At 29.8% G+C, this 18,976-nt stretch overlaps 1 protein-coding gene across 1 annotated transcript; it reads right to left on the bottom strand.

The window, feature by feature from the left end:
* Positions 1–6,574: 6,574 nt before the first annotated feature.
* Positions 6,575–16,754, bottom strand: LOC107449943 (N-alpha-acetyltransferase 20 A). Its single transcript, XM_016065630.3, has 6 exons — positions 16,601–16,754; positions 14,702–14,726; positions 12,602–12,692; positions 11,092–11,221; positions 8,272–8,408; positions 6,575–6,779 (listed from the first exon to the last, which is right to left on the bottom strand). Exons 1-6 carry the CDS (start codon positions 16,651–16,653, stop codon positions 6,694–6,696), a joined length of 522 nt encoding a protein of 173 aa, XP_015921116.1. The 5' UTR covers positions 16,654–16,754; the 3' UTR covers positions 6,575–6,693.
* Between the last annotated feature and the right edge of the window lie 2,222 nt (positions 16,755–18,976).

The following is an 18,976-nucleotide window of genomic DNA, read 5'->3' as shown; positions in this document are numbered from 1 at the left end:
TTCATTTTTCATCTCACACCGTTTTATCCAGCTGTAGCGGAGGCAGTCAAAATTGGTCTAACTCTTCCAGCTACTACGTTCACTGTTTAACACACTTTTAGTACAATGCGACGCATCAAAACATAGAATCGGTCTACAATGTCTCACGAGAGATTAAGTAGTTTGTGCATGCTCAGTGTGCATAAGAAAAGAATCAAAGATAACTCAGAATTCATTGAAAAAGTTATAAACAGATTTGGACACTAACAAGAAGATTACAATTCTTGTTTGATTAAACAATTTTTTAATAGTTTTGTATCAATAATTACTTAATTAATTTCTTGAATAAAAATATTTTTATAACAAAATTGTTTTTCTGTATCTCTTTTAATAGTTTTAAAAAAAAAAGGCAGGGGGTGCAAGTGCACCCGGCGCCATTGTTCTTGGGTGTCTTTTATGTTGTAAAATTCAATGTGACACAATAATCCGACGGCTCGTTTAACCAGCTAGTCGTTTGTGTCTAGGTTACACGCAGGCTCTCATCTGCTTCACTATTGAAGAACCGAACTTTATGGAGATAGTTAAATTTTTCATCTCATTATAGATAACAAGAAAATTGACGAGAACCTAAAATAGCTATAAAGTTCCCCACCCCCTCTAATGGTCGGACGAAATATCGTTCTGTCCATTTTATTGATTTTCTGTAATTCTACGTCCATCATGGTCGAATGCAGTTTTCTGCTTGTCAACTTAGTCATCTAGCTGCTAAAAATTCATATCCTTGCTGACATAAGGGCGGAATTCAGCTAAATTTTGGTAATTACGATGGCTCAATTAAAGCCAATCATTAGTCAGTATTTTTGCAAATATATCGTAAAATAAAGTTTCGATTCAATTTAGGGACCCCCCTCTGATGTGGAGGCTCGGGGCAACTGCCCCGTATGCTCGTGCCTTATTCAGGTGCTGGTTACACGTCAGCATGTATTTTGCACGCAATTTTAATAGCATCTCGTAAGCCAATTTTTTTTTGTTTGTTTTATTATGGTCTTGAAAGTCTTGACTCTGTTCCTAAGCTTTAGTTTAGCCTTCAAAGATTCTACAGCAGAAACATTATCAATAGCGGTGCAATTTGTTAAAGACGGAGGAATGTCATTCAGACACTTGCGGTTAGCTTTGTCCACTTCTTTATTGGAATAATACAGCAAAGTTGCTTCTTTAGGCACATCTTTCCAATACACCACTTTCAACAATCCAACGTGAAAATTATAATTTTGCATCATACACGGCAAAAATCGACAAGGTAAAGAAGAAAAAAAATCTAGTTTTTTAAAATTAAGCACTTTTTAAAATCACCCAATAACAAAAGCACCTTTAAGGGTTTTTAAATAACAAAAATCGAAAATAAGCACCTTTAAGTACTTTTTAAAAACGCTAAGCACCATGTAATACTACTAGAATGACATAGCATCAACTTTTTAATAATGATCCATTGCTGTTTTGATTCTGTATTCATATTGGAATTTTATTTTTTGCACGAAATATAGTTCCATAGAGATTCTTATTCTAATATTGCTAGCTTTATTCAAAATAAAAAAAAACATAAATTGCAAAATTATTATGAATTTTTAGCCATTTTACTTTTTTAATTATGCAACTGAAACTTAATGTTAACACTTTGTTGAGGATTAGGAAAATCACCCTCTTTGGCAAAAGCTAGTTGTAGCTGTTTAAAAATGTATGACGTTATGTAAGAATGTATAATGGTTAACAAGTTCATACTCTCGCGCTATGCATTGGGTTGTTAAAAAAAAAAAAACATTTAAATTTTTTGTCACTTTTTTTCCAGATCATTTATCAATTTTTATAGAAAAAGGGTTGTTTGTGTGCCATTAAGCAAAAAGAAAATATTTTAAATGCAACTATTTTATTTCAGGTGATCAAAATTTCATTTAACAAGTATCAGAGAGCGAATTGGACTGAATTATAATGCAAGAAGAGCTTGTCTTATGAAAAAAAATTTTAAATTAAAATTAGAGTAAATTTTTAGTCTTATAACTGCACAGCTAAAGTAAATATTTATTTATATAGTTTCTAAATTAAAACTATTATTTAACATCATAGTTGCCAACTTGGATAGGAAAAAACCTGATAGATTTTCCGATAGATAATATAAATTTCTTGATTTATTTACACATAGGGAATTTTAGAGTCATCAAAATATTTCCAGTTATGATGGACATTAAATGAACTTGAAACAATATGTATTATTTTTCTAATAATTGTGAATAGAATTGGCATTTAATTCATACAAGATAGTTAAAATATTTTAGATTTAATTTAAAAGGGGAATTCTGAACAAAAATAAACTGAACATTTCAGGACAAAAAAAAAAATTTTAATCTAATTTTTATAAATGAGGCTATCTTTATTATATATAATACTTATTTTGATATTCTAGCAAGCAATAAGTTGTGTGAAAATTCTATTTCAATAGGAATTTTTTAGGAAACTTACTCAATTTTAGGGAACTTTTTAAAAAGTACAAAAAACCAAGAGAATATTTATTAAACCAGTAGACTAGGAGAAACTGGAAGAATCCAGTTGAGTTGGCAGCTATGTAATATGCATATAAAAGGTTAATTTTTATTTTTCTGAATGAATAATCAAACAGTTTATTTGTTCATTTAATAGAACAAACAGTTTAATTTAAATTTCACTGTTATACCAAATGAATAATCAGTAGATGAAATAAAAATATTTTTAAACTCTAGATTTGAGGATTCCCTTCAAAACAAAGAAATTCCCTTCAGAAAATCAATAGACCTCTTCATATTATGAACACATGCTTTTGCAGGGTTGACACTCAAATCTGGAAAAAAAAAAATTCCCGGTGTTTTCAGTGAACATATTACACACAATATATTGAGAGGAACACACAATAATTTTTGTGATCTTGTGTGAGCTATATTGGGCTAACTATAGTAGTTTTAATTGCTGCAAAAATTTCGAGAAAAAAAGGAACAACTGAACATACTTAAATAGTGCGATAGTAAAAGAAATAGTTTGGTATAGTTGAAATATCATCCTTCACTATCCCGTAGACTACACATTGAGTGGTCCTTTTTTAAAATACGAAAATAAAAATAAAAATCCCTGTATTTTCCCAGTTTCTAAAGAAAAAAATCTAAATTCCCCACATTTTCCCTGTTATTTTAGAGGATTTTTAAATTCCCTGTATTTCCCAGATTTTCCCTGTGAAATGGCAATCCTGCCTGTGCTCTCCCTGTATACAGGAACTATTAAGAGGAAACACACAACCACCGTGCCAATTGGAGAGCTATATTAGGATAACTAATACTATACCCATAGCTGCCAACATGGATAGGAAAAAATAAAGTAGATTTTACAAAATAATATAAATTTCATGGTAATTGGTGCAAAGTGTACTAAATATTTTACACATAGGGAATTTTAGGGATTTTTATAATCATCAAAATAGAAAAACTGCCATATTTTCCAGTTATGATTGACATTAAACATACTTAAAATTTTATGTATTATGTTTACTCATAATTCAGCATTTAATTCATCAAACATAGTTAAAAGATTTCTTTAATTAATTTAAAAAGAGAGCTCTGAATAAATACAAACTGAACAATTTAGAATAAAAAAAATTTGAACTGATTTCTATAAATGAGGTTAACTTCATTATTTATTAGTACAGTAGGGAACCAATTATCCGGAACGATCGGGACCATCGCTATTCCGGATAACTGATTTTTCCGGTTTTCTGAATCGCTACAAAAAGCCGTTTTTTTTATTGTTAAACACAACTAAAAAAAATTTTTTGTGTGGAAATAATCTTAAAAAGAAGAAAAAACGATGGAGCAATACACTAATGATTATTTCCAAAATGATGGTAAAGTAAACATCTTTCAAAAAAGAACGAAAAATCCTAAAATTTTATAAGGAAAAAAAATTTTTTTTTTTTATAATGGTGGGAAAATTTATCGAATTTCGTTCCGGTTTTTTGGTTTTCCGGTTTTCTGATTTCCGGATAACGGGTTCTGTACTGTAATACTTATTTAATAATTCAAGCAAGCAATAATCTGTACAAAAATTCTATTTCAATAGGGATTTTTTTAGAAACCTACACAATTTTAGGGAATTTTCTAGAATGTACAAAAACCAGGAGAATTTTAATTAAACCAGTAGACCAGGAGAACCTGCCAAAATCCAGTAGTCTACTGGAAAATCCAGTAGAGTTGGCAGCTATGTTTTATACCATACCTGCCAACATAGGAGAAATAAAATAATGGAGATTTTACTAGCAACATTTTTTTAGGCTACGAGTAAAGTTTTGATACATCATGCATAATCAAGTAAGTCAAGAAGAGAAATTCAAAATTTTAAAAAATATAAGCACTTACAGTTAGCGAAGTAAAAAAATATGTATATAAATCTTAATCTAAAGAAGATTTTTTTTAAACAGTCATTTATAATTACTTAAACTGTTAACACACAACATACAGCAGTACTAGCAATAGCACTAACTGTTGAGAAATAAGAGAAATATTTTTCTTCGTTAAAAAACAGGAGACTTGGCAGGTATGCAATACTAGTTCAAATTGCTGGAAAAACAGTTCAACATGCTTACAAAAAAATAATAATTCAGAAATGAAATAGTATAGTATAGCTGAACTATCCCTAAATATCCCATGGATTGCTTTGTGATAGATGTAGATAGATTTGTGAGGTCAACATTTTGTAAAAGAAGAAATAAAAATCCCCTTTATTTTCCCAATTCGTAAAGAAAAAATTCAAAATTCCTTGCATTTTCTCTGCTATTTTAGATGATCTTTTTAATTCGGTGTATTTTCCAAGTTCTCCCTGTGGAGTAGCAATCCTGTTTTCAGGGTGCATAGCCAAATCTTTCAACAAAAAGGAAACACTTTTTAAGCACTAAAAAATATTTTTAAGCACTATATACAATAACAAAATAATTTTCAAAGAATTTACATGATCATGATAAAATAACTATTTACTGATGAAGAACTCCTTTCTTGATTATATTAGCCAACGTAAAAAGATCCAGAGAGATTTTCGGTTCAATTTCAGAGGGAGGAAAATGAAGCCCGAAATTGAGAATATTGTGCAAAATGCAGCAGCATTGCACGTGAGAGTGCAATAATCTCCCCAAATCCATTTCAGTAGACACACACGCGGACCAGCATGTATTTCTTCAAACATGTAAAATGAGTGCCGCTTCCATACACCAAAATGCATTGTGTTTGAATGAATTGAGAAAACTTAGAATAAAACAATGTGAAATCCTCGCTTTTGCATAATATACAGGGCGAAAATCGACATGGTAAAGAAAAAATATCAATTTTGAAGAGGAAAATTAAACACTTTTTAAAAACACCCAATAAAAAAAGCACCTTTAAGGCAGAGTTGGCAAAAAACCAGGCTTTTGGGGGAAAAACCGAAAAAAAAAAACGTTTTTTCTGGTTTAAACTAGGTTTTTTCGGTTTAAACCAGGTTGATGCTTTAGTAATTTAAATTTTTATATCTTTGTGTTTAAATTGTTTTCTTACTTTCCTATATTTACTCATATGATTCTTTAAAAGTAAAACTTTTTTACATCCAAATACACCCCACTAAAATGTCATATTTTAAGATTTTTTCCAAATAATTTTCCACATCTTTTCTTTCATTAAAATAATGGAGAAATGAAAGGTAAAAAATTTTCCCTTGAATCGCTCACCAATCACTTGGTTTTATTATTTGAATAAGAATCAACCATATCTCTCTGACTACCTACATTGCAGCTTTAAAGTATTTTTTCAAATATAATATTTTAAATGTATTTATAATTTTGAAAAAAGTTCATGATGTTTTATTTAAAATTCTTTACTGAAATTTCTTAAATAAAATTTTATAAAACAAACTGGAGTTCTACAGAAGAAGACAAAACGTCCTAGAAAGGTTGTGCTATTTTTTAGTCATATGTGTTATCTTATGCTGCCTATTCAAATATGTATTGACTACATAGCAATTATTACTATTATTTTTTTATTATCAAAATTTCAAAAGCTAGGATGATTGTCATCAGGGGTCTGTCAGACAGACTCCTGATGACATTACATTTTTTACATATAGCCCTGCATCCTTTCCTTTTATCATTTTTCATTTCATCAAAATATAACCAGATTAAATATTTTCTTCCACTACCAGAGTTGGACATTTTTGTTCTTAAATATTAACATTAATCAATTCTACATATGCACAAAACAAAAGTAGGTATGCTGCTGAAATGAGTTGAGTTGCTTGGTTGAAAGTTGAAGTTATTTACAACATCAAACAATTTGAAAAATATAATTATAAATAAAAATGCAATTTTAAATTATTCTTAGGGAAAAAACCAAATGGTTTTTTTGAGGAAAAAACCCATTTAGTTTAAACCATGCAAACCCAACTTTAAGGGCTTTTAAAAACGAAAATAAGCACCTTTAAGAACTTATGCTGCATACCATGGTTTTGCAAGAATCTTATCAAAATTTAAGAGTGTATATTGAAGGAAGAAAAAAAAACATTTATCAATTCATTTTTATTGCAGTTTGAGTAATTGATATACTTTTGAAAAGCTGCATTAGAATAGTTTGATACAAACTATGACATGAGTAATGGAGCAGCAAGGGAAAAAAATTAACTTCATTCTATGTCTTCAGGTCTCACAGGATGTGTCTGAGGAACGATAGATTTCTTATTTACATCTCTAGACAAGGCTTTTCGCATATCTAATAAAAAAAAGGCACAAATAAGACAAAAACACACAAATTTTAATACTTTTAGAAAAATTCTTCAATATTTTATCACCATAATTTTCTCTTAGAAATAAAAAATAACGCAAAAAAATATTATAATTATAAATATATTGCATTCAAAAGTCGGTTAATAGTACAGTTACGTAAAAAGTTGGAATTAGTATTTGGTACAAAGTCAAATTAATTATTCAATACATTCTGAGTAAATTTTTTTTATTTTAAACCTAGTCTTAGTGTTCAAGTAATTTCCCATTTTTTTTTAATAGTTATATATCTGACAACATTGGAGAAATAAAATAACGGATATTTTACTTGCAACATTTTTAGGCTACGGGTAAAGTTTTGATACATCATGCATCATCATGTAAGTCAAAAAGAGAAATTCAAAATTGGAAATAATATAAGCACTTAAATTTAGCGAAGAAAAAAATATGTATATAAATCTAAAGCAGATTTATTTAAACCATTATTTATAACTACTTAAACTATTAACAATCAATGTAATGCAGTAGACTGCAATAGCACTATTTGTTGAGGAATAAGAGAAGTATTTTTGCCATCAGTGGATATTTCATCGCTAAATTTTTAAAAAAAAATTTTTCATCAACTAATACGGAGAAATTAGAGAATATACAGATAAACAGGAGATAGTCTTAAATACGGAAGTTTTCCTTAAAAAATAGGAAACTTGGTAGGTAAGTAGTTAGGAATAATTTTTCCATATTTTCAACAAAAAAAAGTTACTTTGGCCCTTGTTTCAAAATTATTTTTCTATTTTTTATCATTTGGGAAAAAAAGAGCTAGTGCTTAACAACAGAGTTTTCTGCCAAGTACACTATCTTGCTTTGAGCTTGTTATTCAATAAACTACCTTCTTAAAATTCTATTTTTTAAGAACTATTAGGCCAATTTTGCACAAATTTTGTGTTTTGCCATGTACATACGATAAAATTTTTTAAAATTATGTAAAAAAATGTATACTATACAGTTCAAAATTTTTTTGGCTATTACTAAATAAAATAATCCTGTTCAAATTATACAGACAATACTTCCTGGATTCGGATTGCGACTACTCTTTATATTTTGAAGGTCAGAAATCTGAATCTGTCGAAAAAAGGTACGTTTATTCATATAAAATATGCTTTTGTGCCTGATTTTTCAACTTAAAATAGTGTCCCTGCTAATAAATTAGAACCATCAAGATTGAGTCCTAAAACATGAAGATCCAATCTTCAGATCAAAAGTAATTCAAGGTTTTTTTTGTGCACTATACATTCATAAGTTTTTATTAATATGCACTCGGAAAAAATGCTCCAGTAGGCAAAATTTTCATTAAGCAGGTATTTTGTAATATTTTAAGATGTTTTATACCCTGAGATTAGAAACTGAGCATCAAATAACTAAAATGTACGAGACTTACATATCTTTTTTTTCTTAAATTAAAAAATGTGAGTAAAAATTCTTACCAAAAGCATCTTCATCAGGATCTCCCGAATAATATTCTAACACTCTTCTATAAACACTGTAACCAAGTTGCTTGTACATATCTACAGCTACTTTATTAGACACTCGAACGAAGAGATCCACAAAATAAGCCTTTTTCCTGCAACACAAAGCAAGGTTGATTGAAATATATTAGAACCATCAAGTTTCTTAATATTAGCTAAACATTACATCAAATTTCATGTCGCTATGCTGAATTTGCTTTCCATTTTATATTTTGATCTTTCTTTTTAAAAAATTAATAATGAGTACAGAAAGTCTCTCAAGTTCATTATATATCACAATAAATATATATATATACAAAATTTTAAGAATGGAACCTCTTCCCAATTGTGTTAATTTTCAAAACTGAAGGTTCAGAAATTGAAGTGAATCAGTTCATGTGAAATGTTAGTATATTCCAGAAGAGCAAAACTTAATTCAGTTGAAATAATAAAGGAATTTTATCTAAGAGACAGAAAACTTAAAGCATCTAATAATTGGCTGTTTAATAGTAATTATCTATTTTATTTTATAATCATCATAAAACAGAGGACTCAATTTTTGGGTTTACGCCTACTAATTTTCAACTCCTTAGCCTTGTAATTTTAAACCCAATCCAGAAGACTGAGAAACTCTTGATTAAGTATTGGGAGAAATTTGCCTTTGTGGAGAACTTTTTGATGGAACTAACCAGCATTTGCGTTAACTTGGAGAGGAAAATCATGAAAACCTCGCACAGTTAGCCTGATGGCAAGGTAATTCTAATCCACTATCCGTCTATCACTGAGGATATTTTACATCAACACTGTGGCTGGTGCGAGCCGGGTGCGGAATTCGTATTAACCAGCCATCACTAGGATTCAAACCTGGATCACCCCATTGGAATGCGAACGCCCTATCTCCTGAACCACCAAAGCTCAAGTAGTTATCTATTGAAATAAATTAAGAAAAAAGAAAAGAAAAACACAACTGGGCATTTTCAAGTGAAGCAACATTAAACATCTCGGGTGAAAAGACAAAAACTTACAGCATGAATATAATCCATAAAAATAAAAAGGTCCAATAGGGTTCATATTCAAATTCCAGGAAAAAAATTCCAGACTTTTCAAAGCAACAAATAACAATATATGCAGTAATGCACCATATTAGTTAAGAATGCGCGATAATAACTTTGGTGCACTAAACACATAAATACTAAAACCTTAGACATACATGAAGTTGCGGATATTCGCCAGATGGATAGGCCAGCCAAATCTCCAGACCTCAATCCTATGAAGTATGTCTGGGATGCTATGGTGAGGACAATTGCAACTCACTATCCCTCTCTGAGAACCTTCCGGAGAATGAAAACAGAATTGCTTAACAAGTGGGACCAATTGCTTCAGGAAATGATAAACTGCCTAATTTCAAGTATGAAATCATGCTGCAAGGTCTGTAAAAAAATGGATTAATAGGGGACTATCCATTAACCTATTTTTTTGTTGTTTATTCTGCAACCGCTGTTTCATACCTTACAACTCCAAGGAGTGTTACACACAATAATGCACGTGTATTACAATTGTTGAATAGTTATTTGTTTTGTATTGTATCAATGTATATATCAAATTTCACTAAAATTGGTTCAGAAGTTCTAGAAATAATCGACAAAGTCTGCAAATTCTCTTAATTTCTAACACCACTGCATTTCAAAGCAATGTTTCATATTATGAATTGAATAAAGAACCATTCACCAGAAACTCAAGAGTTTCTAACAATAGTTCTACAGGTAATTGAGAAATGAAGATACTAACTCTCAAAAAATTATGAAAATAGAGGTAAAATGACAAATTAGATAAAAATGCATCACTAGGATCTGGAGAGCTGACGCCATTTAAAACAAACTTTTATTAAACCTTTTTTCTCTTTTGTGATGAAAAACATAGTATTCAAGTTATGTAAGTTGTACTTATAAATATATTTGTACCAACTTCTTTAAAAGTCAATCATTATAATTATATTAAGCCTACATAAATAATATAAAAATTTCCAATTACGCATTAATTTAATCATCAGATTAATTTCATTAAAGCAGCTTACAGCATTCATAGCTGCCAACATGGATAGGAAAAAATCCAGTAGATTTTACGAAATATAAATTTAATGATAACTATTGTATAATGTACAAAAAATTCAATGCATAGGGAATTTTAGGGATTATAAAAATCCTTAAAATTCATTATTCACAATGCTCTATGCATAACTCATAATGCCCAATGAATAAAATTCATAATTAAAACTGCAATATTTTCCAGTTATGATGGACATTAAATGAATTTGAAATGTTATGTATTACGTTTACTGATAATTTTGAATAGTAATAGGCATTTAATTCATCAAAGACAGTTAAAAGATTTTTAAATTAATTCAAAAAAGCAGTTCTGAATAAAAATAAACAGAACATTTTAGGACAAAAAAAGTTTTAAACTAATTTTTATAAATGAGGCTAGCTTTATTATTTATAATACTTATCTTAATTTTCAAGTAAGCAATAATCTATGCAAAAATTCCATTTCAATAGGAATTTTTTAGGAAACTTACTCCATTTCAGGGAATTTTCTAAAATTTACAAAAACCAGGAGAATTTTTATTAAACCAGTAGAAACTGGAAAAATCCAGTACTGCTGGCAGCTATGAGAATTAGTTTTTTCAGTTAACATGTCCTTCTAGAGAAGACATCTCACTTTAGGGGAGAATTATTTGGTTTTAAGGTTTGTTTTAGTAAAGGATTCATTGCATTTCTTCAAATTATCAGAGAAACTTACTTTTCGGAGATATCTTCGAGGGACGCCATGAGAGAAGCTGCTAGTCCCAATCTTCTGTATTCAGGTGCGACTGACAGGGCGGTTACGTGCCCATGCCAGTTTTCCCCATGACCTTCAGCCTTCCCCATAACTAATAAACAACAGTGAGAGACAAAATAAATGAAAAGTGTCATGAATCAAAATATAAAATATCTGACAAGAACAAAAACACTTTACAAATAGTAAATACATAAAGCAAGGTTTTAGACAAAGAGAAAAAATCTTAGTTTCACAGGGTTGCCACTGAAATCTGGAGAAAAAAAATTCCCTTTATGTATCATACACAATGTACTAAGAAGAATGAATTACTGTACTCTTGTATGAACTATATTGGGCTAACTATACTAGTTTTAATTGCTGGAAACACTTAGAGTAATAAAAAAAGAGCTGAACATACTTAAATAATGCTATAGTAAATGAAATAGTTTGGTACAGCTGAAATATCAACTTTATATATTCAATAGATCGTGCTTTGAGTGGTCCCCATTTTTTTTCCTGAAACAAAATTCCCTGTATTTTCCCAGTTTCTAAAGAAAAACTTCAAATTCCCTTCATTTTTCCGGTTATTTTAGGTGGTTTTTTTAAATTCCCTGTTCTCCCTGTGGAGTGGCAACCCTGTTTTAGAGAGAATAAAAAACATGTTTTCTACCTGCAAAAACAATTTTAAATTGTTCATAATTATTTCGCCCACAACAAGATTTCCTTTAAACAATGATACAAAATTAAGAACTTATAGGCTAAATATATAATTAGATGCAGAACTGTTGTCTGTAAAATAGATTTAATAAAAAACAATGAAACTAAAAATTCAGAATTCAGTTTTCCATTCAAATTCTGTAGTCATATAAATTTATATCGTGATGTCTTATTGTAGTTGTTTCTTGTTTTGATGGTAATAATAAATTCTTCACATATTAACTGTTTTTTTTACTAAATAATATAAGGGGCATCTAAAATTATAGGTTTTGAACTCTTTAATATAGTAGCTATATCAGTTCCTATAAGAATATCTTGGGTACCTTTTATCAGAGAGCCTATTAACACAAAACCAACAGTGCCTTTTATAACCAGTAATATAAGTATCAATGGCATTAAATAAGTATGTTTGTAAAATATTATATCCTTAAAACATTTAATAAAACAGTATAGCAGAAAGATGAAAAATACTTTATTTTAGTTTAGTTTAATACTTTTTTGCTTCTACAACTCTATGAAAACAAGTTTAAAACGAACACAGGATTATTATCAACTATCGTTAAACTTGGTGATAAAAAAATTCATCAAAAATACCAAGCAAAAACAAAACTTTTCTGAAATAAATTAAACTTAAAGCATTTTAAAATCACAATTTTAAATATAATTTAGATTGTAATTTTGAGACTATTAGAGTTTCTTCTATTAGTTCTTGTTAAACATTTTTATACTCACTATAACTAAAAACTATAATAACTAAAAACATTTTTATACTCACTATAACCCATGATGTTTCCATTTGGGGATTCAGCAACTTGAAAATATTCAGGCCAATGAGCTAAGTATTGTAAATAGAATGAAAGTCCATACTTGAAACTCTGTTAAGGTAATCTAGCTGATAATACTAACGGGAAATAAATACTCTGATTAAGAGAACACTTCAAATTTAAGCATTTTATAATGCCTTTCAAAAGGTTTACATTATAAATTACTTCAAAAATACTGACTGAATAAATACATTGAGTATAACACATCTCTGACTGCAAAACAATCAATTGATTAAGGAATTATAAAGATAAAATTAAGTGCGGTTAGAGTTATAATTGACTAAGATTGTGATGAAAAACAGGATAATGAAAAATGACAGTCGAAGATGAAAACTTGATCATAATTATAATAAAACCTTTATTTAGTAGTATTTGTAAAACTCTAGATACAAATTATAATTTTATCCATAAGACTTTCTAAGTTAAATAAATTTTGCTTAATATTAAAAAGGACAGGCCATGGGAGATAAATCACCTATGACCTGCCTAATCAAAAGCTAAATTGAAAAGTAATTCAATTGTACCCAACAGACAGTTAGAATCATGGGAAGAGATACCTGGTTGGTGATTTATCGAAAAATAACACAGCCAAAAATAAAGACAACACTCCATAGTCAATATTAAGTTGGAAAATTAGTTGGCGAAAAGCAAATAGCCAAAACGACTGAGAATTTATATAACCATGTATGTAACTGAAACATTTTTGCTGTAAGAAATAAAGAGTTAAAAAGTTATAGACTTTTGCTTTTGATTAGTCGCGACAGTGAATTAATGAGTCTACATTAGTATTGAAATAAAAAGTTATCCATTACATTTATCGATAAGATAAGAATAAAATATTTTATGTTCGCTTTTTATAAATTTCAATAAAAATTAAACAATTGATTTAATTTAATTAAAATTTGGTGAAGAATGATTAATGATTAAAAATGAAGAATGATTTAAAAAAAAAATAAGTTTAAGAAATTTTAAAAGCTAGGAAATATGTAATGTCTATTGTAGCATTGCAGGAATGATATTAAAAATTTTATTAACACTATTTTTTCTTTCAAACAAAAAGGTGGCAACTAAATAAGTTCAAATATTAGAGTTAACTGGTTTTACAAGTGTGTTATCTTTCTCAGTTTACATGGCTAAACATTCGCCTAATAAACGACTGATTCCTGCCAGTTTTGCGGAATCAAGATGCTCTCACATTATCTTCAAAATAAGTAAAATGAGTTACTCAAAAGTAATAAGCACGACTGCAATCGTTAACACTATCACAGAAGACACAATTAAAAGCAAGGCAAATAAAACACAGAATTTGTATCTTCTGTATATCTAAAAAACATAGAATTACAAAATGGCTGTTAGGGGAGAGCTCACTTTTAACACCTGACAAGAGTACAAACAATAATTTCTACCATATTCTCTATATTTTGAATTTAAATATTACAATACTCTTTTTTTTAAGTAAAGCTAATTTGTTTGAAATAAATAAACAAAATATAAAAATATTGTTTATAATTCATAGTCTACTAGTCAAATGTTACAGATTCATACTGATGTACATTTAATTATCTAGGGATAATCAGAAAAGTCTTTTTCAAGATGTTGGACAAAATTCTGATTGGAAATTTTTTTTAATAGTATAGAAGAGTTTCCATTATTTTGTCCAACCCCTGTATATATATATAAAAGAAAGAAGGGANATATATATATATATACAGGGATTGGACAAAATAATGGAAACTCTTCCATACTATTACATTTTTTTATCTATATTTATATATATATAATGAGACAGCATACTATTTCTTTACATATCTTATTAGTTAGAAGAAGCACAAATAATTATTTTAAGGAAGTCTGAGTCAATAGAAATATTACATTATTTTCAAGACAAATTTTAAGGTTTCCTTAAAGTAATTTTCACTTTTCCTGAAGATTTTGCAGATTTTCAGACACCTTGAATTTTGAATTACAATGTTCAAATAGACCTGAATTGTTGCTTGTAGATGTAGCAAACACTGTTCAAAAAATTATTTCTTTTTTTTTTTAAAGGATACTGTCTCTGTCAAAGGATCTAAATTCCTGCAAAGAGAACAAAAATGTAATAAATATATTAATATATATAATAATAAATATATAAATATTCATTTGGTGAAAAATAAATTAAAATAATAATAAAAAAAAAACATTAATATCCAACAAAAGTTAGAAACTTTAGAGCAAAAAGAAATTGGTGCCACCATGGGCGCCGTGACAGGAAGTTGCTAAGACCTCCTATAAATTTTCACAGTTTGACATATTTATGAAAATTCATACATGGAGTAATAAAATTGCAAAGGTCCAAAGATTCAGAAGCAATAAGTAATAGAGGGCGCAGTCTTTAATTTAATTAAAATAAAATGTTAAAAAAAACATCAGGACATAGAAATTGAAATTTTAAATGAAGCTAAGAAGAAAAAGAATGAGAAGCTCATTTGAAAGGATCTGCGTTAGAATTTTTAGGGGTTACTGAGCGATAGTGAGCAGAACTTTTTTGCGATTACAAAATAAAACATTGAGAACATTGCTCAGATAGAAGTTATATACACGTCTATTAAATTAGTGGGAGGCTCTTACAAAATCATTTCAATGCCATGCGAAAAAAAGGTAAAATTTATAATTATCTTCAACTATTCTTCAATAAAACAAAAAATAACTATTAATTATTAAATTTTTCTCATGCATAGAGAAATCTTTGGATAAACAAATTTTACAATTGTGAGCAAAAATGTTTCAATAACTTCGCGAGGCATAACAAAAAAAAAAAAAATTAACATCTAGAAATCCAAACCTTGGACCGCTCTTCTGACCATATTTCCCAGATTGTAACTACCTTCAAACATATTTTTAGGGTCAGGAACCTACTGATAAAAATATGTTTTTTTCAGAAGTATGTTCTTGCACACATTAATTAGCATATTTGAGATCCCCTTTAAACAATCAAGATTCAGTCCATTATTATTTTTTTTTAAACTGTCCTTACCGAATTTAATAAGTCTGGTAATTTTAAATTTGTTCTTGGAATATAAATATCCAATACAATATTCTATGATATTTACTTCAAGTATCTTGCTAGTCTCTGTCTGATTTTCTCAAAAGCTTGATGACAACTGGTGGTGGGGGGAGTGGTTAAAAGGACTACAGGTGGAACAAAGTAGAACTCTTTACCAAAGGCAACACTAAGCAGTGGCAACACATACTTTCACCATTTGTGAGTGGGCTGCCATTAGAGTAAGAAGTGTGTTAGTTTCTGGCTTGAAATTCTTTAAGCTTGCAAACTACATGGAACTCAAAACTGCTCTAGACAAAGTGCTTAAAGCAAGGATCCTGGAAATTTTAAATATACTTTCGACAACTAAAATGCTTAAAATATCATGAAATCTGAAATATTGTAATACATTCCTATACATCTAAGAAGAGGAGAGGAAGGGAAAAGAGAGCCTCTGAACATGGAACTAGTGTTTTTCTCACATGGCATATTCAGGGAGATTTCCGCATTGAATTCTGTGACAGAATAATCACTAAGTCTTGGCAACTTCCGGGCAGTGACCTGCTAGAAACTAAGAAAAATATCACAAAGATCAACAAATTGAAAAAAATTTAAAAATAAGTAGAAATTTAAGTTTTTGCTGGGCCACTGCTCAGACGTCGCCACGATTTGGTGATTATTTTGGAGCAGAACTGGAAACGGAAATATTCCCCACGTATCTCCTCATAGCCACCACTGCAAAAATATACTTTTAAATTTATTATAATTATACGTTTGGAGAATTTTTTCGCACATTAGATCGTTTCATGTTTGTTATTTAGTAAACTGAATGCAAGTAAGAATTAAAACATTCATATAACCAAACATAACTTTCAAGTTCAATTTAATTTTCAACATCAAATTTAATTTGGATAAATAGTTTACTCACACATTGTTGAAATGAAACAAATCGTTACATGTAAAAGAACGAATGTATGTCATTATAGATTTAATTAGTAAAAAAAATAAACAACTTAAAAGGTAGAACTCACAATTTCTCAACGATTGTTTATTATTCGTGAGTAACAGTTGTAGTCCATTTTGCAGCGCCCTACTTCATAAATGCTCTTGTAGCTCGCATGGATTAAAAGATAGGTAATCACTAGACAGAGTGGCAGCCACAAACAGTCTTTATTGTTTACTGGAATTACATGCATTTGAAGGCTTTTTATATATGTTCAATTTAGGCTTAAAACCTTTGTCAAAACGAAGGAAAGATAGCACAATGCAGAGAATTACAGCACCAAGGTACATTCAAGGTAACAACGGGATTCGAACCAGCTACCTCTACTCTTTGAAAAGCGTTTAGCAGCTCAGCCAGAGAGGCTCCACATAACAGTCTAGTGATGCAAACAGCGGTGGAATGACCTCAAAGAATTGGGTTCCAGTAGAACACCGAAGTCAAGTATCACTGGCTGCGATTAGTAAGCGGGCGGATGACCACTTTGATCATCCTGCGTTGGGACCAAGGGTGTGTGGTATCGTCAATCGCTAGGTTGTTCTACCATAAAGTGCGCAACTTTACATGCAGATCGGTGAGCAGCAAAAGCAGGGGAGTCATCCCTTCTGCTGAAGATCAAAATTGCGATGGCATGTCATCCTCATGGATGTTTTCCAAACCGTCGACAATAGCCCATTGTGCAGCTCTAGTGCAACGTTAGTCTCATCAGATCACCGAAGTCAAGCATCACTGGCTGCGGTCTGTGTTCGGGTGGGTGACCCACTTGGATCAGTCTGCGTAGGGACCGAGGGTGTGCGGTATTGGTCCTCGTTAAACTGTGCTACCGTAAAGTGCTCGACTTCGCGCGCTACCGAAGCGGGGGTGCCATCCCTTCCGCAGAGGATCAAAATTGTGATGGCATGTCTTCGGATCATCCTCCGGGATGTTTCCCAGATCGTCGCCAATAGCCCATTGTGCAGCTCTAGTGCGACGTAAATTAACAACAACAACAGCAACGTTAGTAAAACCTACCTACCTGTATGGTGGTAATCACTACTAGATAGAGAGAAATGGTTTGATGAAGGTTTAAAGAAATGCAGCAGATAAGTGCAGATTTCATAGACCTGATTTAGCACTGTAAAAAAGAGCTCTATAGCAACAACAAAAGGGATTCGAACAAGTCTGCGTCATATAGATGTAAGCCGCCTACGATGATTGCATGTTTATTTTTGGCAACACCGATTCTTCTTCCGCTTCCGGTCTTCAATTTAGTTTCCGAAACTGAGTTGACGAAATTGGGCGTTGGTTAATGCCATAATTATATTATTGCCTTATAAATATAGGTAAAACTGCTTCGCTTTTATGAATCTTTTTTTTTCTTCATATTGACTGCATTATGCTTATTTTGAAAAAAAAATTTGTTTCTTTTTTTTCTTGATTACCGGTTTTCTTTCTAGGGCTTCCTGGAATATATGATATGAGCACTTTATAGAAAATAAATAGCTAAATTTAAGTAATCTTGTTGTTTATAAATAATAAATAAGCAACTTTTTTAAGAAAAATATGTTCTTTATTATGCATCTCAATTATAAAAGTATCCGAATCTGATATATCTAAAAATTGTTTGTAGTAGGTATTATGTTTATTTTGGTAATAGTATGATGAGGTAATTATCTTTAGTTGGTTAGATTGGAATGTCATAAGATTTTCTCAACTTTAAATATATTTTCAAATCTATCTTTCACCAGTTTATTAGTTTGAAGTGACCTTTTTTAATTTTACTTACGTAAAATATACGGTCTGAGGAATTTTATCTTCATTTTAATGAATTGTTACATACTTATATTTTTTTAATGTGTATTTCGGCATCATTCGTTTTGTTATAGTTATTTATTATTTTTTATGTCAATTGAAAATAGTATATATAGCTAGCTCGTTCGAACACCAAATGGTTCAAAATTAATGTCATTAGTTAACATAATAATGGATCGTAATTAATTCGTAAAAAGAGAAAAAAAAAGAGAGTTAATTTAAATTATTCATAATAAGCTACTCCTACATCCACTTACTTAAATCTGGTTGACCAGGTTATGATGAATAAAGTCTGGTTAAAAAACCCTTGTCAACTTTATAAAACCTCAAACCATCAATTTTTATTACAATTTGAAAATTAATTGAATCCTTCCAATTGAATTACTTCTCTTTATCTTAAATATTAAATGCAATTACTAATTTTATTACAATTATATAAAAAAGAAAATATTCTATGAAAATAATTCAGATACAATACAATGATATAGTAGTTATAAATTAATTTCCCTTTGA

The sequence above is a fragment of the Parasteatoda tepidariorum genome, chromosome 1 (genome assembly GCF_043381705.1).
Source record: "Parasteatoda tepidariorum isolate YZ-2023 chromosome 1, CAS_Ptep_4.0, whole genome shotgun sequence".
Classification (NCBI taxonomy): domain Eukaryota; kingdom Metazoa; phylum Arthropoda; class Arachnida; order Araneae; family Theridiidae; genus Parasteatoda; species Parasteatoda tepidariorum.
This window is presented reverse-complemented; position numbering and strand designations above follow the sequence as displayed.